The sequence below is a fragment of the Zootermopsis nevadensis genome, unplaced genomic scaffold (assembly GCF_977971745.1).
Source record: "Zootermopsis nevadensis isolate Lab colony 2312 unplaced genomic scaffold, Znev_1.0 Znev_ptg000022l, whole genome shotgun sequence".
Taxonomy (NCBI): Eukaryota; Metazoa; Arthropoda; class Insecta; order Blattodea; family Termopsidae; genus Zootermopsis; species Zootermopsis nevadensis.
The window spans coordinates 23,707,386-23,735,335 of record NW_028259154.1 but is presented as its reverse complement, the minus strand read 5'-3'; the positions used below and the strand labels follow the sequence as shown (position 1 = coordinate 23,735,335).

At 40.2% G+C, this 27,950-nt stretch overlaps 2 protein-coding genes across 7 annotated transcripts in view; both read left to right on the top strand.

Moving 5' to 3' along the window:
• The window catches only part of LOC110828294 (uncharacterized), a 183,024-nt gene extending 182,521 nt beyond the window's left edge, over positions 1–503 (top strand). For all 5 annotated transcript variants that reach the window (XM_022060877.2, XM_022060874.2, XM_022060878.2 and 2 more), the window contains one exon: positions 251–503. In XM_022060877.2, coding sequence (XP_021916569.2) covers positions 251–404 — 154 coding nt within the window. In that variant the 3' untranslated portion in view covers positions 405–503. The remainder of the gene's footprint in view (positions 1–250) is intronic.
• An 878-nt stretch (positions 504–1,381) lies between these two features.
• UBL3 (ubiquitin like 3) lies at positions 1,382–25,583 on the top strand. 2 transcript variants are annotated; one of them, XM_022060899.2, is made up of 4 exons: positions 1,382–1,750; positions 20,488–20,596; positions 21,613–21,777; positions 23,255–25,583. In XM_022060899.2, the coding sequence occupies exons 1-4, from the start codon at positions 1,721–1,723 to the stop codon at positions 23,317–23,319; spliced, it is 369 nt and encodes a 122-aa protein (XP_021916591.1). In that variant the 5' UTR covers positions 1,382–1,720; the 3' UTR covers positions 23,320–25,583. The 2 variants fall into 2 exon arrangements, with proteins under 2 accessions (XP_021916591.1, XP_021916592.1); XM_022060900.2 differs by lacking the exon at positions 1,382–1,750 and adding an exon at positions 19,548–19,824.
• Positions 25,584–27,950: the final 2,367 nt, after the last annotated feature.

The following is a 27,950-nucleotide window of genomic DNA, read 5'->3' as shown; positions in this document are numbered from 1 at the left end:
CCCATTTCTATGCTGAGAGGTTAGGAGAAATTACAGATTCTTATTAAAAACATGTGACACATCTGAACCTCTCTTAGGAAATTAATTTAAAATCACAGAATAATCACTGTGTTTTAAATCCACTTAACAGCAGCATTAACACTTGCCACTTATTCTAATATTATACAATCATTAATTAATTGATATAGTAGTAGATATATTTAAAATCATCTGTAAAGATGCAGAACCAAAATCCAGTCCTTGTTGTCAGGTTCCGTTCCACATTTCTTGCTCTTGGAGGCAGCTGTCATCCTGGAGAAGTGTTCAGAAGATTTAGAGGACGTGATCCATCACCCAGAGCTCTTCTTAGTTCTCTTGGGCTTAAACAGTATGGTGTAAGTGATACACCAAACACTAAGAAATGATTGTCAAGAAGAAATTTGTAATAATATGCTGTGTAAAGTTGTATTTATATAGAAGGTTGGCATGTCATAATAAACAAAGTATTTCATGTCACTGTTGAAGGCTGATCTTGTGTGTATGCCATATTGGAGGGAGCTTGACCCAAAATGTTGTTGTTATCATCATCATAATAATAATCAAAATTGTTTACTGCTCTGGTTAACACTGGAAAAGTTTTTTCTATAACATGTGTAATGTTTCATTCACTTTCACACATTTCAGCTGATTTTAGTTCATTTTCTCAGATGTAATTAGTAACAAAAGGTTTTCTGTAATATGTTGTATGCTTTATGCTAGTACAAATAAGCTAATTCTGCATTGGAGTGAAAGTATCAAGGAAAAAACTGTACATTCTGTCTCTGTTTTAATTAATTTGTGTTCTGTTTGATCATAATGTATGAGAATTTTGTGGATGGGTTCCACAATAATGTTGAGAGGGGAAGAACCATGACATCAGAATAGTTATGAGGATGAGAAAGATTGATGTCGAATTCAATTGGAGTCTGTTCAAACTTCTGCAAAGAAAAGCTGATTGTCATCGAAGAGGTGGTAAATGGAAGGAAAAGTGGAAATTATCCACAGGCTTTGTATGTTCATGGGATATCAATGTAACCAGAATATTTTTTGTGTCACAGATAACCAAGGACACGGGTTGAAATATTCTGAAGTACTGACAAGTAAATACCACTCTGTAGAAAAGACATAACGTTTGCATTTCATACAAAAAGAAGGTACTAAGTGACTTAGAAACATGCAGGTTAGTAATTGAGAGAACATCTGAAATATCACTATCAAGCTTGGAAGTGTTCATAGGCCATTACTATAAAATGAGAATTTTATGAACGTTCCTCTGCATATTTTTCACATTGGGCATTCACGTTTGAAAAATTAGGAACGTGAGTTTAGAAGGCACGGTTATATTACCCGGGATGCAACACGGGAACAATACGATACAGAAAGTCTCGCCATTTTGCCTTTTGGTTGTCAGTGGTTGTGTTTTGTGTTTAAAGGTTTAAGTGAAAGTTCTCTTGTCTTCATGAAAAATGCTACGTTTTTTCACGTGAACAGTATGGATAGATAACATGATAAATTCCAATTTGCGATGTATCGCTCAACTGTACGTCGTAATGGCGTAACATTAAGTTTTTGTGTACAGTGTTGAATGTTGCTCAGTTGTCTGCTATCACCATCTGCTTGGTGTTCCAAAAAGAAAAATCTTCCTGGTTAATTCGCCATCCACTTGTACGCTTATTGTGTAAATATCGTGTCAGTGATAACCATGAGTTCTAGAAACATACCAACGGACAAGGTAAGAAACCGAAATTGTAGCCGCACCCATGATAAGATTATTTTCGTTCCATGGTTTTTCAACCATTATTGCTAGTTTTAGGGGACTTTTGATGGGAGAATGACACACTTTTAAGCATTAGAAAATATATAGTTTCTAGTAAGTTTTGCAGGATCAGTGTTCCTATACAAAAGCGACTGTGTTATAAATTTGGAATCATTGCCAATATTTTTTAAATGCATATTTCAGATTGTTTTCGTGGAAGTTGTTAGAATATGTTTCGATGAAACTTTTGTTGAAACAGTTGTATCTGAAGGGTATATGAAAGTAAATGAACCTAACTTAAATGTAGTTAAGTGTGTTTAGTAAACTGTCAGATTTGTTGCAGCCTTGTTTAGTAAATAGTTACGATTTTTTTAGCACAGAGTTGGACGTAATATTATGATTGGAATGAACCTGTTGGTTGTCATATGCCCCTATTTCAATTTGTTGTTGACAACTGATACATTTTGTGGATAATAAATATGGTTAGGTGGCTGAGACATGACTTACTGAATTGTGTTGAACGTGGTTTGTCATGGTGGAATTTCTTAGAGTGGTTCAGTGATACAGTTTTTAGAGGTGACAAGGCATAGTTGAGCCACAGTACCTGAACTGAGTATTTAGCACTTCGTGAAAATAAATATACTAGCCTGCCCTTACCTAATCTAACCTTTCGTAATGCAGTTATTAGTTAAAAAAATTAAACTTATACCAACCTACCCTGGCTAAATATAACTGTGCTGTAACCCAGTTATTAGTGAACAATAAAATATTATAGAACGTGTGCGGTGGTGCCAGCGTAGATAATAGTACTGAACATAAATACCAGAAGCAGTGATTGTAGCAGCTTGGTGGTAGTGGTGGCCATATTCTGGACTTCAGTGTAATTAATTTCCTGTAAAATTTTGTTCATCCAGGGGTATGTGATGATTTATACTGAATTTGTAGTTTATATTCAATTCATTTATTTAAGTGCTTGACAACAGCCAAATAAGGCCAATATATTGTTAATAATTATAATAAATACAGTATTAAGCATTAGGTGTATGTTTTTTGCACAGTGTCTTGAAGTAGTCAAATTACTTATCTTTTATGAGCTCAGTTAGTATAGTGATTGGCTATGGACTGGATGACGGGGTTCGATCCCCGACAAGGGCAGAGGATTTTTCCTCTAGCCTCTGCATCTGGAATGGTTTTGAGGCCCACCCAAACTTTATTTTTGTGATCTGACAGTACTGTTTTGTAAGCACCATAAAATCAAATAAGTGAAATAGATGCTGGTTGTATTTGACACCTGTATTTTTTTAATCCTAAAAGCAATATGAACTTTTATGCCTTCACAAAGTCCAGCTAAATGCCATGTGAGAGGAGACTCATGAAGTTAAGACTGAAGTTGTGATGTGATTGATGGTTGTTGGACCTTTGGGTATGATGTATCAGTAGAGATTGTCAATGGGTTGAAGATTGGCAGGGCAAGACCGAAGCACTTATGGAAAATACCTGCCCCATATCCTATCACTAGTAAGAATCTTGTTTTGTGACTGCTTGAGCTATGTTTAATTTGGGTGAAATAACAAGTTGTGGTACTCTTAATAATTTTTAACAACTGTATCTTTACTGGTGTAGAAAAGTGGTCACATAAGTTATGCTACAAACTTTCTATTGCTTGTTGATTATGTTAAGTTTACTGTATTTTTAATTTGAATTACTCGGTGACTGAAGTCATATTAATCGACAACCTGCAATTTTGGCCAAGTTACATGCTCCTGCATTGTGTTTAATCATGGCACATTATGTTTGGTTTATTTTTAAATCCTTTTTGTACTTTTCCTCTTTCAAATATATATTTTTAAATTGTTTGTTAACCCTCTAGGGTGGGATGGTACAATTTATAACTCTGGAAGGAATGGAAGTGGTATAACCTATTTAAAAGTACTATTTCATTAAGCTCATACATTTATTTATACACTTTTGGTTTCAAAAAGTTGTTTGTGAACTGGGAGTATAAGCCTCCTGTGGAAATTTAGCTATTGGTTTACATATTTTTCATTTATACAACATTTTTCAGGAACACATTTATTGTTTTAATGGAGAAATGAAAATAAATGTTGCCTGAAGGGATGAAGAAAAACCTCAAATCTAATGATGTTCTTTGCCCAGTAGGAACTTGAAGTATGTATGTCCTGAATACATAGCATACACATTATGAAGCTGTTTATGAAATTACTTCAAATGATTTGGCTCATTCTGTGTTGTAATTTGTATTATGCTTTCATTGCAACTTCAACCGAAATTATGTTTGTTCTGACAGAAGTCAGTTTTTCTGTGACATATTTTTCTCAGTCGCACGGGTAAACACAGATACTGTTTCATGAGTTGCAACTCTCACATCTAATAGAGTTAATTAAAATGTTTAAAAGACTGCCAGTGCATGTTTTACCCTTAAATTGGAAATTAAAATTTGTGTTTACTTGGGGTAGAGTATTCATGTCAAATTTACAGCTGTTTTGTAGAATCTGAGGGTTTCACAGCAGCGAGTCTGAATATTGCTGTCTTCGGGGTTGTTGCGCCATGTAGTATGGTAGCTGTCCACCTTGGTGCATCAGAATATTGGAGAAAGTGGTAAATTTCCCTAATGGAGACGTGAAAGACTGCTGCGATGGAGGACAGCATACTCGAAACTGTTAAGCACAGTCCAAATACTAGTTTTCGAAGGATATTCAATCGAGTTGGTGCTAGACGTAAGTGTGGAGAAGTCTTCACGAAGTATGGTCTGCACCTCTTTCATGTGTAAACTGTACAGGCCCTACAACCAACAGATTACCTTGCACGTGTAGTGTTTTTCCTCTGGCTTTTGAAAACCAGCTGCTCCTCACGAAGATTGTATTCACTGACGATGCTGCGTTCAATGGAGACGGAATCAAAAAAACATGGAATTGACGCATCTGATCTCTCGATAATCCTCACTCATCCACGGAAACATAATCAGAGCTGTTTTCTGGTGACCTTGTGGTGTGCTATTATTAGAAACCAATTAATCGAGCCGTTTGTACTTGAAGAGCGCTTGGCATCCAAGCCCTTCCTCCGTTTCCTGGAAAATAAACTGCTAGTGTGTTAAGGTGAGCCTCGTCACACCAGGCGAGACCTGTGTTTGCAGAAATGGCGAGCCCACTTAGCTGGGTAAACAGGTGACTTTATTTCTCAGTCAGCGTTTTCAAAACCGTTGGATTGGCCGCACAGGGTGCGATTGCTTAGCCGCCGATGTTACTTGACCTAACTCCTTTGAACTAACTAGATGGCTTACCGAACCCGAAGGTTCATCACCGAATTAACCAAAGCCCTCCACCGGACCCTGTCCTGGCCAACAAAATCCAGTCTCCTTCAATTCCTACCTCCCAAAGATCCCGTCTGAGATTATCCTCCCATCTACGTCTAGGTCTCCCCAGCAGTCTCTTCCCCTCAGGCTTCCCAACCAATACCCGGTGTACTCTTCTTGCCCCATCCATGCGCGCTACATGCCCCGCCCATCTCATTCTTCTTGACTTAATCACCCTGACAATACTGGGGGAGGAGTACAAATTTTTAAGTTGGTCATTATATAGTTTTCTCCAGACCCCATCGTCTACCCTCTTAGGCCCAAATATCCTCCTCAACACCCTATTTTCAAACACCTGCAATCTGTGTTCCTCCCTCTGAGTGAAGGACCATGTTTCGCACCCATACAAAACAACAGGCAAAATTATTGTTTTGTACACTTTAACTTTCAGGTTCTTAGAAATCAGACGGGAAGACAAAATATTTTGAACTGAGAAGTAGCAAACATTTTCGGAATTTAGCCTCCTCCTAACTTCCTCATGAGTGTCATTTTGATTTGTTATTGTTGTTCCTAAATATTTTAATTTTGTCACACTTTCAAAGGATTTATTAGCCACCCTAAGATAATTCTGCCCGCCTGTCTGCTGGCGACGAGATACTAACATGTACTTAGTTATTTCAGAATTTACTTCTAGCCTCACCTGTCTACTAGCCTCTTGTAAAACTTCTGTGTTCCTCTTTGTTGTATTTATGTTGTCACCCAATAAATTGACACGTCAGCATATGCCAATAGCTGATGTGCTCCTGATGGCGTATTCTAGCGCAAAGTTAAAGAGCAATGGAGACAAAGCATCTCCTCGTTTCAGACCGTTCATGATGGAAAATGACTCAGATAAATATTTACCTATACGAATTTTGCTACAGGTTTCATTTAAGCACATTTTTATTAGACTCACCATCTTCTTTGGTATACGAAATTCAATGAGAATATTGCATAACACTTCTCTCAAAACAGAGTCATAGACTTTTTTGAAATCTCCCATTTTTTCTCTAGTATCTGACGAATGCAAAAGGTCTGATCAATCGTTGATCTGTTACGCCTGAATCCACACTGATGATCCCCAATAATTTCGTTCGCATAGGGAGTTTATCTCGCTAGCCTCTTCATTTGATTTCGAAGGCTGTTTTTACCGGAGATAAAGGCGGCCAGATTATGAACCTAACCACCTGTCTCTATCTAGTATTGAATCCGAGAAGGTTCAAACTGTTTACCTGTACGACCTTTGTAAGTCTTTATGGCGTGGTGTGCATCGGCGATTTAAGAGTGTCGAGATATAATCACTCCGCTTTGTAACGTGTACGTTACGTTATTTGAAGCCGAATGTTGGAACTGCAAATTTGTGTTGCTGTTCCTGACTGGGGACACGGAAAATGTTTGCCTGAAAACTGCCGAGCTAAGTTGTACACAACAAACGTAGATTTACACTGGAGTGGCGTAATAAGTTGATTGTGAATAAATTGTTATAGGCAGGAAGCTGTATGAAGGAAAAAGTTTTTCCAGTGTTTCCAAAACTGCATGAAATTTAGCATAGAAGAAAGTGACTATTATAGATTTTAATGCTTGTACGCTACAAAATGGCGCTTTGATCAAAGAACGAGATGAGATGGAGGCTAGAGTTGGGTAACTCTCTGGAGTATCCGCGTGGCAGGTTGCAGTAGCAATCAGAGGGCGGAGGCATCCCTAATTACACGACAGACGGTGTTAATGAGTTAAGACCAGGCTGAGGCTAATTGGGACTTCGGAGTCAAAAAATACTAGATATAAAAGGAAATACTGTACAACACTTGATATCAGTTTATGAACTGCATGCGATGAGGTTGGTTTATTAATCCTGACCCGATTTCTGTGTAATTCGTCAATGGCCGTTGGACTCCGTCGAGGTCGTTAAACTTGGCATAACCGTGGGTATGTGCGAATGTAACGGTGCTTGTCGTATTTTTCGCAGTTGCTGCCATAGTTGCGTCTTCTGCAGAATTGTCTGCGATCAGAAGAAGCTAATTGACATCAACGCGAGTCACAGCTGCCCCAGGCTGTAGTGTAGTTTTGTTGAATTTGATTCAAATTTCTCTACGACTGTTTAATCTGCCCCATGAAATCGGCCTGGTCGCCTTATATATATAATCATGTTTCGGACCGGTGATACGGAATGCACGCCGGTTCGAGTCTCGGGGGAGAAGAAATTTTCTCATGAGATTTCGACCAGTGTATGGGACCGGTGCCAACCCAGCATCGTGAGGAAATTGGGGAGCTACAATCCGGTCTTGGAAACTAGCAATGGCTGGGGGTTCGTCGTGTTGACCACACGTCACCCTGTATCTCGTTGGATGATCGTTCACCTCTGCTTAGGTATGTGAAGTCGGCTGTGGCTCTCTGGAGCTGTTACGCCACGGATTTAATTTAATATATATTTGGGAGGGGGGTTGCAGACTCTGATGAACGTTTTGGTGTAGCGGTTAGCACTCGATGTTCATGTTGTCGCGTGTTTGAATGCTTGTGATTAAAATTGTTACACATAAGATTACAGTGTCGTACGGGTGCCTTGCAGTGTGCATCGTATACCTGATCGTACATGCTACTGTACAGATCCGTGATGAATGAAAGTACTTCCTGACAGGTGGAAAATACGTGTGATTTCTTTTTCTGGTAAAACATACAAGCATCTGCCATTTTGTTTGTGGTGATGGTAGCTTATATAAATATGATTTGATCACGATTTTCCTCGTCGCAGTGAATTACAATGAGAACGGTACCATCGTGCTCGCCTCTAAAGGTGGCAAATTTGTTACCATACTGCATGTATTTACGAGATATATCCATGCAGTGGGCTTAGTTTATTTAATAAGTCCATCTGTCATCCAATAGAAAGAACATGGAACATTGAAATTTTTATGATTTTGTCAGTCAGGTGTAATATTCTGAAGAGGCTCGAAGCCGGGGCACTTTTAATGATATTTCAGCCCTGTGTCTGTTAGTGATTTTTTTCTCTGTGGAACAACGCGTGAAATGTTCTGTGTGGTTTACGTGTAAGACAACCTTTAATGGCATGTCTGTATGGCTCGGAATTATTCTGAAATTAGTTTTATTGACCATAAAACATTAATGTACGTCAGTGTGGAACAGAATTTAATTTCTTAAAACTTTTTATGTTTCACGTTATATAACAGTATGGATTAGTGTTATTGACATTCTTGGTTGTCAGAATAGCAAGTTCACCTACGAGTAACCTGTAAGCCCATATCTCGGGTAGGATTAATTTGCAGCTGCCGCTCCAAAGTGCTTCGCCCCTTCACGAGAGCGTAGTAAATTGACAGGGCCGTGTCCGCCCGCCCGCCCGCCTGCCATTTTGTCCAATATGATCTCAGTGGAATAGTAGGAAAGCAATCATTGCCAGATGTATGGACAGACTGAAACCAGAATTAATGTCACCCAGTGACGAATGTCGGATAATTTCATATTCAATGCTTCAGGTTCCATCACAGCACGAAATAGACTGATTCTGGGTTTATTTCAAAAATATGTTTTCTTCTGAAGTGTGTAGGCATAATGCAATGAATTTTGCAAGGGAGAACAAGTAAATTGTGTATTTTGTTCAATAAAGGAAAACTTCAGCTAACCCTTTAAAGTACGAAACTCATCTACACAGCATTTAAATCGTGTTTCTACATCGAAGAAAACGCAGCATTTTTGGTACAAAAATCGATCAACTAACGATGTTCAGTACAAATGAAGTCATTTATATGCCGAATTTAAGTAGTCCTCGTGTTATTTTAAATGCGGGATAAAATGATCGCGTAAGATTGTTACGTCTTACATATCAGCAGGCCTTCTATTTATTCGTTCTGGAAATAGTTGTGCAGGCTGGCTTTAAGCAGTGGATCACATGTTCTTTGCTGAGGTGCACTCTTCCATGTACCTGTTCGTATTTTATCGCCGATACATCCGTGCTTTTAGTGTACGTACTTCATCGAAGTGGATAAAAGCAGTGAGGGTCGACAGATACGACCTCGTCATTGAACGTTCATTATTTTTATACAAAGAAGACCTGATAGGCATAATAGTAGTATAAATTTATTTAATGAAATAGTCAAAAACGGAGTGCTCCCCCCCCCCCCCCCAATATTCTCAGCCCTGGGTTCCACCTTCCGGGATTCTGCAGGGGGAAAAATGCTTCATCTTCACCACGTGTTGAATATCCTAGCTCCTTCCACTGTAAGGGTTACGATTGTGAAGTTTGGCAGAGGTGAGAAACATCCATGTCCTAAGTTAAATTTAATCTCTGGGCCGTATGAACCCAGTTCGTAATATTTTGGTATATGTAGCCTACATTTCAAAGCATCAGCTTTACACCTTTATTACATTTTAAAATAAGTAACGGTACTCGCTCTTTGTCCGGTTGCAGCATTACGTCAGACGTTAGCTTTCCATTCTGTTCCATTCCCAATCGTCTTAAACGCAAGCAAAGAATGAGTACCTCCTGAAATTTAGGCTACATGTCACGCTATCTGCTATATAAACATCGTATATTTGCGACCCAGCAGAGCGCAGACAATATTATCCCCCCAAGCTGTTTGTTATGTACCAAAACTTGTTTTTTTTTACATTTCTCGTATATTAGTGGTCAGGCATTGCTATGATAGTCAGACCGGAGCATTCAATCCTGGGGTCTCGGGTTCGATTCCCGGCGGTGCCCGAATTTATAACTTGTATTGGGCAAGGCCATGGTGTAGGCGACACGGAGTTTTCCTCCGGGGGCTTCCCCGGTTTCTCCGTGGCATCCTAACAATTACTCCATTCACACACAGAAGAAGGCAATGGCAAACCACTTCTGGATCATCTGCCAAGAACGTATATGAACAGGTCCCAGTCCGAGAAAAGGATGGAAGGATCCTGTTCATATGGACCTGTCGTCAGACAGAACACTAAATAATAAATACATCCATGCATCCAGAGCCTCAAGTTCAGTCTTACTGGAATACCCACGTATTGTAACTTCACTGGCTGTGAGCTGTGAGGCTGAGGTTCGATTCCCTGCATGAGCAGGGATATTTCTTTGCCTCGATACGCCGTTTTAGCACGGTGCTTCGATAGAGGGCCGTCGTTGGCTTGTAGATCTGCAGACCTGCAAACGTGCTGACCTACATGTGATGAGACAGACTCCGTCAGCAACATCGGCGAGTGAACCTTCGATCAATGAATGAGACGCATCCCGCTACTTTCTCAGAGAACCTTGCACATTATGACGGCGCTGGCAAACGTCCAGATTCCAGGTCTAGGTCGATTCTTATTCTTACAAAACGGTATTTGCTTTATTATGACACTAAGAATCGAACTACAGTTGTTCTGCGTTCCTAAGGGGATTTTCATTTGTATGTGACGTCCGGCTATTCTAATATTTTAGCAGTTCACTTAAAAGAGCGCGCATGTGTGTGTATATGTATGCATGCATGCTTGTTATATTCAAATGATTATGATAAAAACTAATTTGGAAACGATAAATTCTTTAAATGTTAAAAATGTGGGGTTTCTGTAAGAACATTTTGTTACTTCTTAGTTTTCTGTTCCAGTTTGTATATCCTTTGGCAGAAAAAAATTCTGGCGCAGGCCGACTTGCGTGTTGTTGCACGGCGTTCAAATGCTACTATCAGCTTTTGTGGAAATACCCTGCTTAATAGAGTTTGCTTTGTTAAGGAGCGATAACTTGGAATTGGCCGGTTTTCCACGTCTTTGTGTATACAAATTATTTACAGTGCTTTACATACGATTCGTGTGAAAATGTTCCAGCTGGAAGACCTTGTAGTGTGTTGTGATTATACGTGTTAAACATTTCTAAACTTGTACCATTGTGATTGACTTCTGATCGTTTGCTGTTAACTTTTTACATATGTGCATATAAGTAAATTACGTAATCTGTTAAGTGTCAGATGATGTAAATCATCATTTGCCTTTTATGCAGTAAAATATTTTCAAGGCTGCTTTCACGCCAGGAAAACAAAATTCGTTGGCTCTAGATATTAGTGGTCCCCACATGCGTTACAATGATCACTATTTATTGAACCGCAGCTTTGGCGTATCCGAACTTAATAAATTGTGTACCTTTTACCGTCCGAGCCGGGATAACTCAGTAAGTATAGTGACTAGCTACGGGCTGGACGACCGGGGTTCGATCCCCGACAGGGGCAGAGGATTTTTCCTCTAGCCTCTGCGTCCAGACCGGCTCTGGGGCCCACCCAGCCTCCTCTACAATGGGTACCGGGGTCCTTTCCCGGGGGTAAAGCCGGCCGGGGCGTGATGCTGTCCACTCACCCCCATCTAGTGCCGAGGTCAAGGAAGAGAGGAGCTATACCTCCTCTCACCCCAAACGCCTACATGGCGTATAGTGGGACAAACTTTACTTTACCAATTACCGTCCACAGTTTCCCTGCTCTGTAGAGTAATCGTGGTTGTCCGCACATGTGCGACTGGGTATTTCGCGCTGTGGGTTACATGTAGCATAGCAATGTGTGGATGTTCACATCATGGTTCTTGTCGCACTCATGTGTTGATAAGACGGAGATTATTCAGAAGACTGGACGACTCCTCACGCCTCTGTTTTGTCGCTTTCACTCACCTGTCACTGTATTCCGAACGTACACTAGTCTTAATTCAACGTGAAGTAAATAATTCACCTCCATCTGATGCCCAGCTCAAGAACGCGTCTAACCCTTATCTGCATCCCCTATAAGCCTTCATGGTGTGGTGATAAGCATCGGAGAAACTTACCCAACACTTATGTGTGACCTAACGTACCTATCTGATAGACTTCTGTAAGTGTAGATTATAATTTTCATCTTGAAGTGTTGTTCGTTACAGTACGCAGCGGTATGTCAAAGGTCATTTCCAGTAAGACCCAGATTTCCCATAGGCACTTGTCACCAGCCACTAATTTGTTAACTGCTGCTTGCGTCACAAGCATTGCCCTCCTCCTCCTCCGGTTAGAATGCGAGAATGAGCGGTTTTTACAAATGTCCATATTCGAAGTAGGAGTTGTAAAACCGCTGCCCTTCTACGCCGTACATCAGAGCTTGAAACTCGCCCTCGGTGTTCCCCCGGCTTCATTCGCGTTTACAATTCTCCCTAAGTCTAATATAGTCTCTGACAAGAATGTTCCCGGTAACATTAGGCCTAATTGCTTGCAGAAAGTTGTTAACCTGCAGTTCAAGAAGTGACCTAATTAATTGTCGGGTTCAGGGCTTGTGCGTGCATGCGTATCGGTCTCTGGGGTCGACAGGAATTGCAGTTCCATCTAGCTGTCTCATTTTATCCCTCCCACTCTCGTTTCATGCTCCAGTATGGTACTCTATCGATCCAGCCCCACCCACCCGACCCATTGAGCCCTTTCTTGTATCCCTGTAGGGGCTGTCCGGCCGGGCACCCCCCCCCCCCCCCTCCCCAAAGGCTCAGGTTCGTAGGTTTGCTGCTCTCGTGTTACATGGTAATTTAAACGTGCAGGGACTTACTTGCCTGGCTGCTGATTGGCAAACAACCGATGCTTTCTGACTCTCACAATTATACAGAGTGTACTGGAGTTATTTTGGACAGTGCCTGTTGTATGTATCGGAACACGCACACATTAACATTAAAACACGTGTTAAGTTGCCCAGGTGATTAAGTAAGCGTCCTTGCATGCATTCGTAACTTCGGCAGTAGATGGAGGTGAGCCGGTCGCTGCTTTATTCCCGAGGAAAGAACCCTAGGAGGCTGGATTAGCCCCAGAACCGGTCTGAAGAGAAAAGTTCTGTCCTGCCGACGATCAAACACAGGTCCTTTTAGTCTGTAGCTTGTGCAATTGAAAATTCTGAAACTACCTCGATGGAACAGAATCTTTCTTGCAAAGTCTTGGTTCAAGAAATCTTTCGCCTTACATGGAACCTGGAGGCTCATTACAGTGTTTGCGAGAACCCGCCATTGGACTCCCTCATGAGCCAACTGAATCCAGTTCACTCACTTATATCTGTTTCTTGAAGACCCGTTATAGTAATATCCACCCACCGAACTTCGATGTCATGTGGTTTGTATTAGCGCTTCGTACTCTGGAGGTCCCGACTTCAAATCTCGGCCCGGAGACCGTCTATCTTGAGGTTTCTCACGGTATCAGTAGTGTGTTTTGCTTGTCATAATCTCTGTGTTATAATAATCCTGGAAACACATGTGTTAAGTGCAAACTATAAAGCTTCTCGTTACGTAATTTACATTGACTCCTTCTCATATGACGTGCTACTGAACGTCCAGACGAGTATCACTCCTCGTGGTACAGATTTGATTTTAAGTCCGAAATCTGGCAGTCTGGCCTTGGGTTTTCGTAGCTTTCCTCAGCCGCTCCAGAAAAATGCTTGAAATGGTAACGTTAAAATATACCACGATCCCTTTGTTGAATTTGTTTTTCATTCATCATTTACAGTCGTCGTCCCACTCGGTGCAATTGGGAAATGGTTGTTAAGCCAAGAAACACCTTATTGCTGTGTAGCACATGAGGGGGGGGGATAACTAATTCCATACACTTGCAGTCACTGAAGTTTTAATCGATATCCAGATTTTAGCACATAAGCATGATTAAGTTCTTGAGGAGACTTCTGAATAAAAACCGCCTGCAAATAATTTTCTGTCATATTACTAGCTATACTGGCGTGGATTCGCCCATTTTTCAGGGTCTCCATAACTTTGGGTGGAGACGGGAGGGGACAGCTTGGGAGACCGTGGAATTTCAGTAGACGTAGAACGTATACCACAGCAGTTGGTATTGATTCTATACGGCCGTGACTTTGATTCCGTTCCGCGCCGGTCTACCTTCTTAACTTCTCACGACGTTCAATTCGACCAGCGGGAAGAAAGCAGGAAGGAAATGACCAAGATGAAGATACTTTCTCTCAGGGTTGCGATCACAGTGAGGTGACTTGGTGTTGTGTGCTGCTCTGTTGCCCACCTGACAGGCGTATTTCTCACGGAAGACATCCAGTAGTAGGTGGCTTCTCAAGAATGATTGGTCTCCAGGATAAGTTGTGCAGAGGAAACAAAGAAATGCATTCGACATTTTGGCCGGTTGGGGGCCTAGACTTACAGATGGGAGGGCAATACTAAAATGGATAGGCCTGGAGAAATAGTTGCTATATGTAAATTGGATTAAACTGGCTTGGATAAGAGTCCAGCTACGGGATTTTGTAATGACAGTTGTGAAATTTAGGCCCTAAACCAGTAGGCAATTTATTGATCGTATATGATCTGAAGCTTTCAAGGCGACAAGTATAATGAATTCTTCTCGGGCTACCAGCCGTGTAAGGTGACTCAAAGAAGAAAACGCCGACGTTTCGAGAACCAACGTCATCCTCGTCACCGAAGACGAAAATTCAGACACTGATACCGAACGTAGCGTTTGAATGGTTAGCATTGCTTTGGACGAGGTCCCAGGTTTAAATTAGGGCCTGGGGATCAGCTGATATGACTGTGAGGATTTTTGTGATTTACCTCGGTCCCTACAGGTAAATAAAGGAATAGTAGTATTTTAAATAAGGCCATAACCACTTCCTTCCTCATCCTCTCCAATTCATTATTCGCTCTAATTATATCATTTGACGATACAGGGCAATCTGAACTATTGAAAGTGTGTTAAACAAACAAAAATTAATCACTGTTGAACATCCGACTGACTGCGTTCAGTAATGTAACACCGTCAGTCTATTTCGACAACGTTCGTGATGTGCGTATGGATGCAGAAAGTGTCGTCAGATCAGACCGCCTGCCAGAAACGAGTTATGTCCCACCTAACTTTCTAACCAAGATATACTTGGATGCGAAAGTTAAGTCTTGTTTCGGTACACGGTTTCCAGCTGCTTCTTAAATGACTGTTGACATTGTTTATTTGAGGTTGAATTTATTTGTCCGTAAGAGAAATGCAGCTTCATTATTAATTATCACCAGGGCATTTCCAGTTCCTTCCGTTACCCATACACTTAGAAATCGCCGAGTTTTGCGTGGGAGTTTCTTGAAATAAGCGATACCGAAATAAGTATATGGCATATTTGTTACGGCAGTACGTTACACGATTACCAAACATCGAAAAAGATGTGGACATATATTGCTTTTGCGCTATAACCCAGCCAAGATGGAGATGGAGAAAGGAGGAACACTGAACGAAAGGGCTTTATGTATTCCGTACGTGGTCTTGAGTGAAGGATCCCGCACATTAATGCTTGCATCAGCGGAAAAGAAGAAATGGTTTTCAAGAGCAGGGATCTCGTATGCCGGCAACTGAATTTGCGTCATTGTTCGTTCAGCTTGTGCGTCCGGAAAAGTGTTCTAGGCTGTCCGACTGCGTGGTGATCCGTCGGCTAGCAGAAGATCACTTTGGTTAGACAGCTTTTGTTGCTGTAGCGTCTGAAGTTGGTCTTCTTTTTGCTGTTTACGAATTCTCAGATCATCTTTTTTCCCATTTCGTTAAAGTGGTTACCAAACCAACAGTCTAGAATTCTTTTGACAGCTGAACTGATGACGTCTTCGAGAGATACTCCAGAAACCGCACACAAAACAAAAAGAAATCACAGATATGAAGTTGATCTGGTGTCTGTTGTGGATACAGATCTGCTGTTCCAGAGCTAATCACGCTACTTAAGTGTACAAAAATGTTTGCGTGTGTAGAACTATTCACCATACCGGAACGGCATAGCTTTCAAATAACTTGTGTTTTCATGTAAGATTTGAGGTTTTCACAGCGGTGAGTATGAAGATTTCTGTCTTCTGGGTTGTTGCGATGATGACGGAGGCAGTATGACCTCTGAAACGTTGGTTGACATCGACCAGACTACACAGCGCAACAACCCAGAAGACAGAAATCTTCATACTCATCGCCCTGATGACGGAGGCAGTATGACCTCTGAAACGTTGGTAAACATCGACCAGACTACACAGCGCAACAACCCAGAAGACAGAAATCTTCATACTAATCGCCCTGATGACGGAGGCAGTATGACCTCTGAAACGTTGGTTGACATCGACCAGACTACACAGCGCAACAACCCAGAAGACAGAAATCTTCATACTCATCGCCCTGATGACGGAGGCAGTATGACCTCTGAAACGTTGGTTGACATCGACCAGACTACACAGCGCAACAACCCAGAAGACAGAAATCTTCATACTCACCGCCCTGATGACGGAGGCAGTATGACCTCTGAAACGTTGGTTAACATCGACCAGACTACACAGCGCAACAACCCAGAAGACAGAAATCTTCATACTAATCGCCCTGATGACGGAGGCAGTATGACCTCTGAAACGTTGGTTGACATCGACCAGACTACACAGCGCAACAACCCAGAAGACAGAAATCTTCATACTCATCGCCCTGATGACGGAGGCAGTATGACCTCTGAAACGTTGGTTGACATCGACCAGACTACACAGCGCAACAACCCAGAAGACAGAAATCTTCATACTCACCGCCCTGATGACGGAGGCAGTATGACCTCTGAAACGTTGGTTAACATCGACCAGACTACACAGCGCAACAACGCAGAAGACAGAAATCTTGTGTTTTCATGTTTTGTACTTATTTCTTGTATATGGGCCAGCGTTATTTTGATCCGGACAGTCATCAGATTCGGCTGTGACTGTACTAAATAGTCAGTATCACACACGTTAATAAAAACAGCGTTCTTTCCCGAGGCATATCGATCGACTTATTGCCAGAAAACTGTCTCTCCAAGCACTGGAGTCTCGAAAATAGTCTTAATAGTATGACCAACAAGTATTCTTTTCAAAGAAATGTTCTCGTATCTTTCAAGAACCATATTCACTCCAATTCCACCAGGTTCGCCTTCATTCTAAAGCCATTACAATTTAAGACGTTTTGATCGCCTGTCGACGTCTCCCGGATCCGATGGCCGATTCCGACTTCAGTTTGTGAACCGTAGAAGGAGCTGGAATTTGTGTGGCATTTTTGCTTCTCACAAAGGCCTGCTCATGCTCACCATTAATCTTTATCATTCTTCACGCCCTTGCGACTGAAAAAGTAAGTCTCAGCTCGAGTGTGTCTAAGTCAAAATGTGTAGTCTTCCCTCTTTCCGATCAAAACGTGACGCGACAGAGTAAGCGCGTACTTTTTCCCTTCCTTTCTTTCTGTCTTTTGTTCTCTCTTTATCGCCTTTTGTTTGGAAAGAAAGGAATGAAGAGTGAAAAATTATCCTTTCTTTTCTATGCAATTTCGTGTTTTATGCAAACAAGGCTTTCTGGAAAGCAATTCCTTCGAATTCTAACCAGAATCATAATCATACAGAGACGCCTGTCTTCTGAGATGTTCTGTCTTTTGGTTACAAAGTTAGAAGGGGAACATGCCCGCTGATCTCACCGTCTTTTTTCCCCCTTGTAAATGAGGGGAGTTGAGAAACGAAGTGAAACAATACCAGAGCAGATAATGTAATGGAGTTGGCGATAAACTCTTTGGAGTTATCGGAAACATCGTTGGGTTTTAATTACTACGTTAATGTAAATGTAGCCGGTGTTATCGTCGCCGTGCCACATTTTGACCCCGTTAATGTGCCAGAATGGTGCCAGGCATTTACCAATAGAGATATCTTTCTGGGTTAAAGATAAAACAGCAGAACGCCTTGAAAACAAATATGCTGTAAGGCTGTGCCGTCCCTCTGACGTATTCGTGCGCTATTTGCACTATTTAGAAAATCAGTCTTTCGGAACTTGCCAGATCTGATCATGGCAGACCCAGTAGATAGAACATGTGCCATCGGTTCAATCGGTTCGTTGCCATATGCAAGGGAAAGGCTCTTATATATTTTATGTTTTATAGTCACGTGGGCTCTACATAAAATGCAGATTTCATTAAGATCTTCAGAGTGTGTTGTGCATTTAACAAAATGTAAAGAAAATCTGTTCATGAACGCATAGTTTTGGATGTGCAGTGAGTTGGCATTAAAGGCTAATGCGGTGTTTAATATCAGAAGGAACGGATTTGGAAGATACTTGAACTTCAATCGATCCCCCACACTTTTCCACTCTTGATTCGTAATAAGCGTTATCGCAAACGCTGATCCTTTCATCGCCAAATCTTTAAATTATTTCAGTGCTAAGATTTCGACGGCAGCAAATTCTATTATTTTGTATTTTCGTAGTAAAAGTAATTCACTTTGCTGGATTTTTCACGTAATCGTTGGTTTCATGTGTTCAGAGGTGGCAAGCCATGCTTTTTCAGTAAACGATACACAAATATGTAATGCAGGTAAGAAGGTTCGGTTTCAAGGCGATGAATGTCTTAACTAAGAAAGAATTTAAATTTGCCCACACATTTTTTTTTGGTGGGGTCATCAAGTAAGTTGCCCTCTATAAGCGGACGTGTATCGAAATAAAACAGCTTGAAGCATTGCAACAGTCGCAATTATGTAGAGTTAAAGTATCAATAATAGACCATGAAGACCTGAGGCGTGTTGGTACTTGAACCTGCATGAGCAGGTGATTATTATAGCCCCTAATGGAAGGCGCTGAACTTTGATAGCAGTGTCCAGTCGTATCTGCGTATTGCTTTCATTGTGTGGGGAGTTTCTTCCTTCATTCTTTTGGCGGAAGGGAGAGCCGAGCGAGTGGAGTTATTGGGGCCGACAGGACGTGGTGAAGAGGCTGGGCTGACCTTTCAACTCCAAACAGGCGGCACAGGAATGCCAAGGTTCCTCTCCGCTGATGCTAAGTCCCCCTACACACGATTCATAACTCTATGGAGCTGAGCCCGTTAAAAGCTGATGGTCGCTTGGCTAGACCAATTCCCTTCCATCTTCACATTATACACGGACATTGCGATCCTATGAATGTTAACATGAAGTTGCTGTTTATGATGAGGAACTTTTGTTATTCATGCCTACCGCCTGTAATCTTCTGCGAAATCAAATCCGGGGTATTACGACAGGCTGAACATATAGATTAAATGTGAAAGCTGCAAACTGGAACTGAATTTAGACGGGGAATAAATTAGGAAACGGCCACTTCGAGTACAAAAGAGAAGGGAAGGGAAGGGAAGATTATGGCTGTCTTCTGGGTTGTTCGCCGCAGGGCATCAGACAGCTAACACAGCCATACAAAATAAGCCACAATGTGAAATGTTTGTGTTCATAATAAAGAAGTTTGAGCCGACCTGTCGGCTCTTGAGTGCTGAGAAGTAATGGGAGCGACGTCGGGAATGGGTGAGGGCTGGCCGAACTAGGAGGACGGCACAGAATCTGTCTTTATGTTGCGCTGGCGCAGAATGGACGTGGGGTGCAGGTTCTAGTACGCTAGCGCTCTGGCTGCTCCAGTTCGAACCGCCGGCGGCTGTCGGTATACTGGAATGTTCCCCGAGATTTAGAGGTAGCTACAGCCCGTGGTTTTATTCCTGACCTCTCGTTTGTGAGTTTGGGCGAGTTCATATTCCGATATTGCTTCGCAAAGCGGTGTTTGGTTTGGTTGTCGATACGTGAGGTTATATTGCTGACACTGCCGAGTTCCGATACGTACAGATAAAGATTCGGTTGCTTTTAAGATGCCTCCTATTCAGATACTTGGTACTTTGGTGTAGTGAATTTGCCTGGAATTCACCAGGATTCTCCAGGACATCCTCACGACCACCCGATGAACACGATAGAAATTCTCCAGGACAACCCAACCCATGGTAAAACAACAACCTTATATAACCTACCCTCAGCTTACCTGACTTAACCAAACCTAACCTAACTTAACATAACCTAACCCAAAACGCAACCTAAGCCAATGTAACCTATCCCACTCAAACTTAAACGAATCCAAAATAACCGAACCGCATAGGATCAAACCCACCACCGCTTAAGGACTTCCAAATAATCTTCCATTACTTCTCTAGCAATACTCCAAGAAATTTCCATATATCGTCACCAGGACGTCTCCAACATTATTCTAGGACTTCTCCAGCAATTCTCCAGGACATCCCCACGACCACCCGATGAACACGCTAGAAATTCTCCCTGACAACCTAACCCATCGTAAAACAACACGGATGTGGGAAATCAAGCACAGAGTAAAAGAAACTAACGAAGAATCATTTTTGTGTTAAACTACTATCTTCTTCCATGGTTGTAATCTAAACGGTAAAAGTATAGTGTGCGGCAGTAAAATTTGTGGGGTATTATAACTTATTGTCTTGCCTGTGGTGTGTGTGGGAGGCAGAAGCATATGATCAATATGAAATTTGTTATATTACATCCTTGTGTGATGATTTTATTTACATCTGGTCTTGTATGTTTTGTGTCAAACAATACTGTGATGGGTTGAATTAATGTCATCCTGTTTCTTTTTTTAGATCAACCTGCGGTTGATCCTGGTCAGCGGGAAGACGAAAGAGTTCCTGTTTAGCCCCAGCGATTCTGCAGGGGACATTGCGCAGACAGTATTTGATAATTGGCCAGAAGGTGAAATATATTTGTGCTGTACAGTTGCAAGTGGAATAGTATTCTGTGACTCATTTTGGTTGTATTGTGTTAGGAATAGAAATTTCGGGGACTGGCATGCTTCTTTTGCCTGTTGATGGAAATATGAATTTCATCATTCAGCATGTACAGAACAGCTGTCTGATTTGGTGTCTCTCGTCTCCAGTGGAGTTATGATTGTGTTGATCAGGGAGAATCCTGTGGACTGTGGTTTTCTAGGTGTAGCATCATGTAGACTGTAGGTGAGATTTGAGGTTCTGACAGCTTTGAACATGTCAATGTTGGTCTTCTGGGTGGTAACTCCATTAGTGCTTGTAGTATGTCACATGACCATTGCTGTTAAAAGTATCCCCTTACATATATGAACAGATAATCACTACTTTTTGTTTTTGTTTTTGACCATGACCAAGTCCAGCGTGCTATCCAGTGGGGTTTTCACTATCAAACTAGTATTTAGCCTGTGACCCATAGATCACAAATCATCTCTACAGACATCTAATTGTGACTCAAAGGCAAACTTAATAAAATGATTATTGTACAGATTAGCAGTGATTTCCGTGTATAATTTAAAGACCGAGAAACCTCCGTAGAGAGGTGGCCAAGACCCACACGGGTTGTAGAGCCACTGATGATGATGATTCTGTTTCTGTGTATAATTTAATGACATCTCACTTCGACTTCAGAAGTTGGCATGACTGCTGTGTTGATATTACCAATATTAAGTAACTGATTACCATAAAAATGTAGGTGATCCACTTACATTAAACCATAACAATTCAGTTAGGCTTTGACAGAAAACTATGTGTTGGACACGGTTGATAGCGTTGACAGGTGAGAACCCAAGGCAGACACCAGTTACTCTAGGATTTAAGGCTCTTAATGACAGTGAAGATAGGTAGATACCACCATTATGGAAGTACATATGGCCTCCATCTTCATCAACAAATGCAGTGTTATTCAGTTATAGCTGATACATTTTTCTTTTGTTAACACTACAGATTGGGCCGAGGAAGCTGTGGCAAAGGCAGAGATTTTGCGACTTATCTACCAGGGTCGCTTTTTACATAGCAATGTCACACTTGGAGCACTTGGTTTACCATTTGGCAAGACCACTGTCATGCATCTGGTGCCACGAGAAAACCTGCCAGAACCAAATTCACAAGGTAACTGGTTATTAATCATTCAGTGTGAAAAGGCAATGTGATGTAGGAGCAATGATAGGAGTTTTCGATGGGCTGTACGTACATCTGTGATGGCAAAACAAGATAGCATACGTGTGCTGAAAGAGATGTGTGACAATGACAGTGGAGATATTTAATTTTCACATGACAGATACGAGCTATGCTGGCGGTAGCATAGCTACTGGTAGGGCCTCCCTAGCCAGATTGGTCGGGGGGGAGAGGTCAGACTAAGACAGGTACCCTGGTCCTCCAGGTTGGGGGTTGGTCGCAAGGCTAACAACCTTGCACCGTAAAAAGGAAGATGTTTCGAAATCTCGATCAAAGCCTCGGACAGACGGACCTAATGGAAGAGGAGAATTGAGGAGGTCATGGACCGAATATGGACCAGAGAGCCATAGAAAATACTGTATTTTTGCATTTTTGTAGTGAATTGAATTTGTACTGACTGGACATGCTCACAGAGGGTGTTTGCTTTGCCTTTTTACAAAATGAACAGCTGGTGTTAGAGTATGTTTATCATAAGTGTCCAAATCATTAGATTAGCTAAGGAGAACCACCTGCTTCACCATCATGATTCACCAGTTTTAATCCTATATCTTATCTTTGGGTGACACAAAGCATCTAGCCTATATGCAAAGAACAAATGACAGAAATACACTCCTTCAGACAATTCTGGTTGCTGAAAATGAAATTCAAAACAACCTTCAGATCTTGAGGATGTAACTTCAGTTACACATTGCTCAAATGTGCATTTAAGTTGCGGGCCAACACTTTAAACACTTTATAACTTGTTCCATTATTAAGTAACACTTATTGCATTTTAATGTTGAAATTACCGTAGAATTTGTATTGTCTTTCATGTTTCATCATTAGACAAATTTTAGTTTAATATTTTTCTTTCTTACGGACTGCAACGACTTTTCAACTTTGACCCAAGTTAATAGTAATTATTTTACTTATAATCACTTGATTAATGTATCTACAAAGTTCAATAGACTTCTCCTGAATTACACTATATAAGTATAAAATATTACTTGCAGACAGATATAATCCTTGCTCCAGTGGGCTGCATTAGAAGCTTAATAATTAAAGAGACTTTGTAATATGTTGTGCGTAAATTTCTGGCAGGATTCTTCTCTTCACCTTGTACCTGTGATAATTCCACGAGGGTAAATCAGTCAGGATGAAGCTGATGACTACTATTGAACTTTGTCCCCACACCACCTGTATGTCTTCATGCCGTGGTGTCTAAGCTCTGAGGAAACTTTGCCTTTATCTTTTTTGAGTAATTAATGATTTTCAGATTATTCTTGTATTACAGGAAACTCAGAATTGTGATTAAATATTTATCCTATTCAGATCAAAGAAAAGATAATACTGTAACTTCCAATGAATTTATATTAATGGTAAATCTTAATTTCAGTTCTTATGAATGGTTTTCACTCATACTGTGTTACAGACCAACGGCAGAAGAGCAAGGGTGGGGGGAGTACGTGCTGCTCTGCATCATGCTGTATTCTGTAATCAGTGCCATGGGCACCAGTACAAGTGCACAGGAACCTGTATCCAGTATGAACTGAAGTATCCCTGAATGAAGAAGACAGTGGTCATAGCTTGCATAAAGTGGAAGCATAGGATATGGTTCAAAGCAGGACTTAGTGTACTTATATTGGATTGATGTTATGTTTTCGACTGCTCTGAGATTATTATGCTTCTGAAGATTACAGATGTGCAAATAAGCAGTGTGCTGGTACCACAGTGCATTCAAATGGCCCATGATGCATTCAGATGGCCCGTTAGTCCAAGACTGCCAAGCAGACAGGAATAGGGGGGTTATATTGTGGAACTACCTGCCTGCCATAAGTCTTGTTGTGAGATTTTCATATTGTTGTGATATTCAGGTAGTTTAAAGAACTTTAAATGTGTATTTGGTCATGCAGTCAAGGGGCTGAGGAGTAAAATCTGGTTGTAGTTCCACTCCTCGTGGAGCTATGAAATTGTTTCATTGTTCTTTGGATTCAGTTACTTACTAGGAACAGTTTTAATTTTTTTTATTTTCATCCTTGTTTTACACATTTTTTTGATGAATTGTATGTGTATAATATTATTTGACATTTATTGTGCTTGAAGAAATTTTTTAAGAAATGTTAAAAATACTCTTATATTTTGTCTGTCCATAGCTCTTAACACAGATGTGTTTCTGCTCATTTTGTCTGTGTGGTGATATCAACTGTGGGATTAACTGGCCAATTGACAAGTGTTCATTATTTATGAAATTGCTTTGACTGGAAAATGTTATATTTCATCACATAATATTAATGTATACATTCAGGTCTGTAGTTCCAGTGTCACATCTGGCATCATTGAATTCATGGTAAAGTATGAACATTTTTAAATTAATTTGATATGTACACAGCAATTGAATCTAGAAAGATCTTTTATGTAAGTGAAAAAGTAATTTATTGTTATTAATTACTGAACTGATTTAATTGACACCATTTCTAAATATTTTAATGGCAGAGCACTAGGTATTAGAATTAGCTGTCATAGCTCAACTTTAAATGTCAATGATTGGCAAGCATATACAAAATTGTGCATTGTTTTTGGTGAACATAATTGCGCAATTTGAAGACATTTTGGGAATATGCTATGCATAGCTTACTTCATTATATAATGTTTATTGTCACAATATACTGAAGCCTAGGTATGGCACAGAATGAAGTTCCCAGGAAATCGCCCAGTTACTATACCAGCAGTGTCCAGGTGGTCAGACTAGCATTTGTTTATTGTGTGAATAATGTTACAACAGGCTGATCAGTTTGGTCTGTTTTCTTTTTCATCCGGTGAAAAAGTCACGGCAAATAATGTGGCAGTAATTTTTAAGTAGTGTATAACTCCACTGATAGGTTGAACTTCTGACGAGTGCTGAAATAAATTGGTATGATTTTTAAAGAAAGAAAAATAATGAGACAAAATAGTGGCCTACTTCTGTGCAAATTAATAAATCCAGTGTTAAAATGTCCGTCGTAAATAAGTAGAGAAAACTGTTGAATGGAAAGTTGGTTTATTATAAAAATGCAGTTCATAAATATTATAAAGATAAATACACTTATAATATATACAGATATATTATCAGTTAAACTGTGCTTTCATCTGCATGATATTTCCTCTTCTTCATTGTCATCAGGAATTAATAATTTTGTATAGAATGATGAATTGAATTTTTGACATTTACTTTGTTCCTAGTATCAACCACAGATTAATTCAGGTACCTTAAAATTGTTCACATGTGTTTAGTATTAGCTGTTTGTGTCCAAGTGAAATAAGTTGTTTTCTTCTATTTCATGCACCCCTCTCCATTTCCTTCTTCACTACTCAGTGAAGTATGTTATTCCCTTGTCCCATCCTGGCTAGCCTCAGGTGTACCATATTTGTTATCATCGGAATCAAGTTTAGTATGTGTGCCTGTTTGTTTGTGTCAGAGAGAGAGAGAGAGAGAGAGCTGATTCAGATGGGGGAGGAATTGACCCATGTTTAGTGACTGACTTCTCTGAGTCATCCATTATGCAGAAGTTGTTCTGTATGTGCTTGCTGTTCAGCAATGAAACTGCGAAATGAATGTAAGCATTTTCTTTTGTCAGATGTCTATTTACATTCTCTAGTTTACTTGTACATATTATAGTACTAATGTATTTTTGTTTCATACCTGGTATGTGATTTCCTCCAAGAGAGGATTTTACTCTGCAGAGATTGAGTAGTAGTAGAGAATAAAGTTCAGATCACAAACATGTTTTCTGTATATTTAGACAACATTCTTCCATATTTTCCATTTCTGTATACCATATTTATTTGCATAATTTACCTAATTCAAAAATTGCCACATCTGATTTATGAGGAAGAAATAAAGTATTATTTTTTAAAAATAGAATTGTGGTAGATAGTGTTTATTGTTGAGTATTTACGTCAGGAGTCCTCAAAACAATTTAACTTAACAGTGAAATGTAATTAATGAGTCTGTTATTGTTGCATCATTTGATCCTATATCATAATACTGTAATTCATCAGTAATGTTAGCATACAATTTTTCAGCTTTCCACTAATAACCAAAACTTGTAAAAATATTCTTTTTATCATCTGGAAAGTCAATATGTGCTTCTAATTTTTTGTTGAAAGTCTGAGATAAACAGTTTTCCTGTTCTGTTAACAATAAACTTAGGCCCATTTCACACGATACTTTTTTCCGACATATTGAAATTGGTGGTCCATAGGGAAGGCTGGTCTTTCACGTGTTGCAATAGAATGTTTTCTCACAATATGATTTCTAATGGATGTCAGATCAACAGTTCATTGAAGATTTCTGTCTTCTGGGTTGTTGTGCTGTGTAGTATGGTAGATGTTTACCAGCATTTCAGAGGTCATACTGCCTCCATCATCAGGGCGATGAATGTGCCAATTGGGTGGGTGGGGCTAGGTGGACAGTGAATGGAGTAGCCTGCCCCCAACCAATGGGAGCAGGTGTCAAATCAGGAGTGGGTGGGGACCAATAGGAGTGCTGGGCATGTGTGAGAGAGAGAAACAGTTCATTGGTTTTAATGGTACTGGGTGAAACTGTTTCAGTTGCATTAAAGTGCCATGAAAAGTTCTAAATGTGTAACTTTTTTCTTCTTTATTTTCATGAATATTGTAAAACCATTTTATTGCATAGAATGTATAAGGAGGGGTCAGTCAGCCATATTTCTGTGTATGTAAAAAAGAACTCAAAATCATAGGTACTGGGTTAAGTTGAGTGAGACATTTGTGTGGAAGTGCAGACAGGTGAAGTTAAGTGATATACAAGTTTCATGTGGAAATTCTTTCCACTGATTAGTGAAATTCAGCATTATTAAATATTGCCTGTCCATGAGTGAGTGTTAGAAGAAGGGATTTTGAAATCATTGTGTTTGCACTGTTCATAAATGAATGAAATACAAGCATCTATATGGACAATCGCATACAGTGACAATAACTCACTAAAAGATTTTAAGGCCATGTAGATGTCTGGGATTTGAACTTGTCAAAAGAGTTAAATGTGTTGAAGTAACTAACACTGATAGCTCAGTTGCAAAATGTGGTTTCAAACTTGTTTTGATTTGTGTCCCAGAATTACAGGATATCCACTAGATAAACATATTGTGTTGAAAGGTATTTTTGGTTTTATTGGTTGGTCTCTGTTATTTCATTAGTATTGTGCCATCAGATTGTGAATAAACAGTTGATGCAGAGATTGACAATATGTTTCTTTTACTGGGTAATGTATTACTGCCCCATCTGTTTTTCATAAGAGGATGTTGATTTTGAGAGCCATAAGAAATCACTTAGGCACAAAAGGGACTGCCAGTTTTGACATCTGTTACAAAAATATAGTGAGAAACAGGCCTAAGATTTATATATTTTTTTATTTTGTTTAAAGTATTTTAGAGTTTATTGAATTATTCTTTATTATTGCCAGTTTCAAGAGCAATTATCTGTAGGCATGTTCCAGGTAGTACCTTAAATTAGGTGATAAGAACATCCTTCCTCATGTGGGAGTATAACAATAATTTAATTTCCTGAATGTTTTCCAGTGTACTCATGTTTTAATTCACTACCATTCAGTAATGACCACCTGTCATCTGATTATTGGAGAATCCCAACTTAGGAAGAGTACTGAGTAAGCATTGATGAATCCCAAATAAACACCATGTCAAGAATCATTGAAATGATGGATTTTTAGTTGTCATGGTGAGTTGTTCCTGTTTGTGGACACCAGCACGATATGGAAGTAGGCGGTGTTACCAATGTTATGGAGGAATATTTTGCCTCCATCTTCAGGGGGGGAAGTGTGCAGGATGGAACAATGTCACCTACTCAAGAAGAAGGATATTGTTCCAAAATGGCAACACAATAAACTTCCAGGCAGTAAGAGCACCTGAAAGCATGATCAACATTAAAATCATTTGGATGACACATATTAACAGCATTAAGGAAAGAAAGGTGGATATTTATTAAAATGTAATTTTGGTCATTACAGAGAAATACATGGACATAAAAAGTTTGATTTTACTGAATACACTGCAGACACCTGCAAACCTCTGGGAGTGCGTTCAGAAAATGACTGTGCGATCAGCGTTTTGTAA

Bases quoted from the DNA above. Each gene is read 5' to 3' on its own strand.
- UBL3 (XM_022060899.2), top strand. From the start codon at position 1,721: ATGAGTTCTAGAAACATACCAACGGACAAG. The intron at 1,751-20,487 runs GTAAGAAACCGA...TTCTTTTTTTAG, and splicing joins GAAACATACCAACGGACAAG to ATCAACCTGCGGTTGATCCT. The intron at 21,778-23,254 runs GTAACTGGTTAT...ACTGTGTTACAG, and splicing joins GCCAGAACCAAATTCACAAG to ACCAACGGCAGAAGAGCAAG.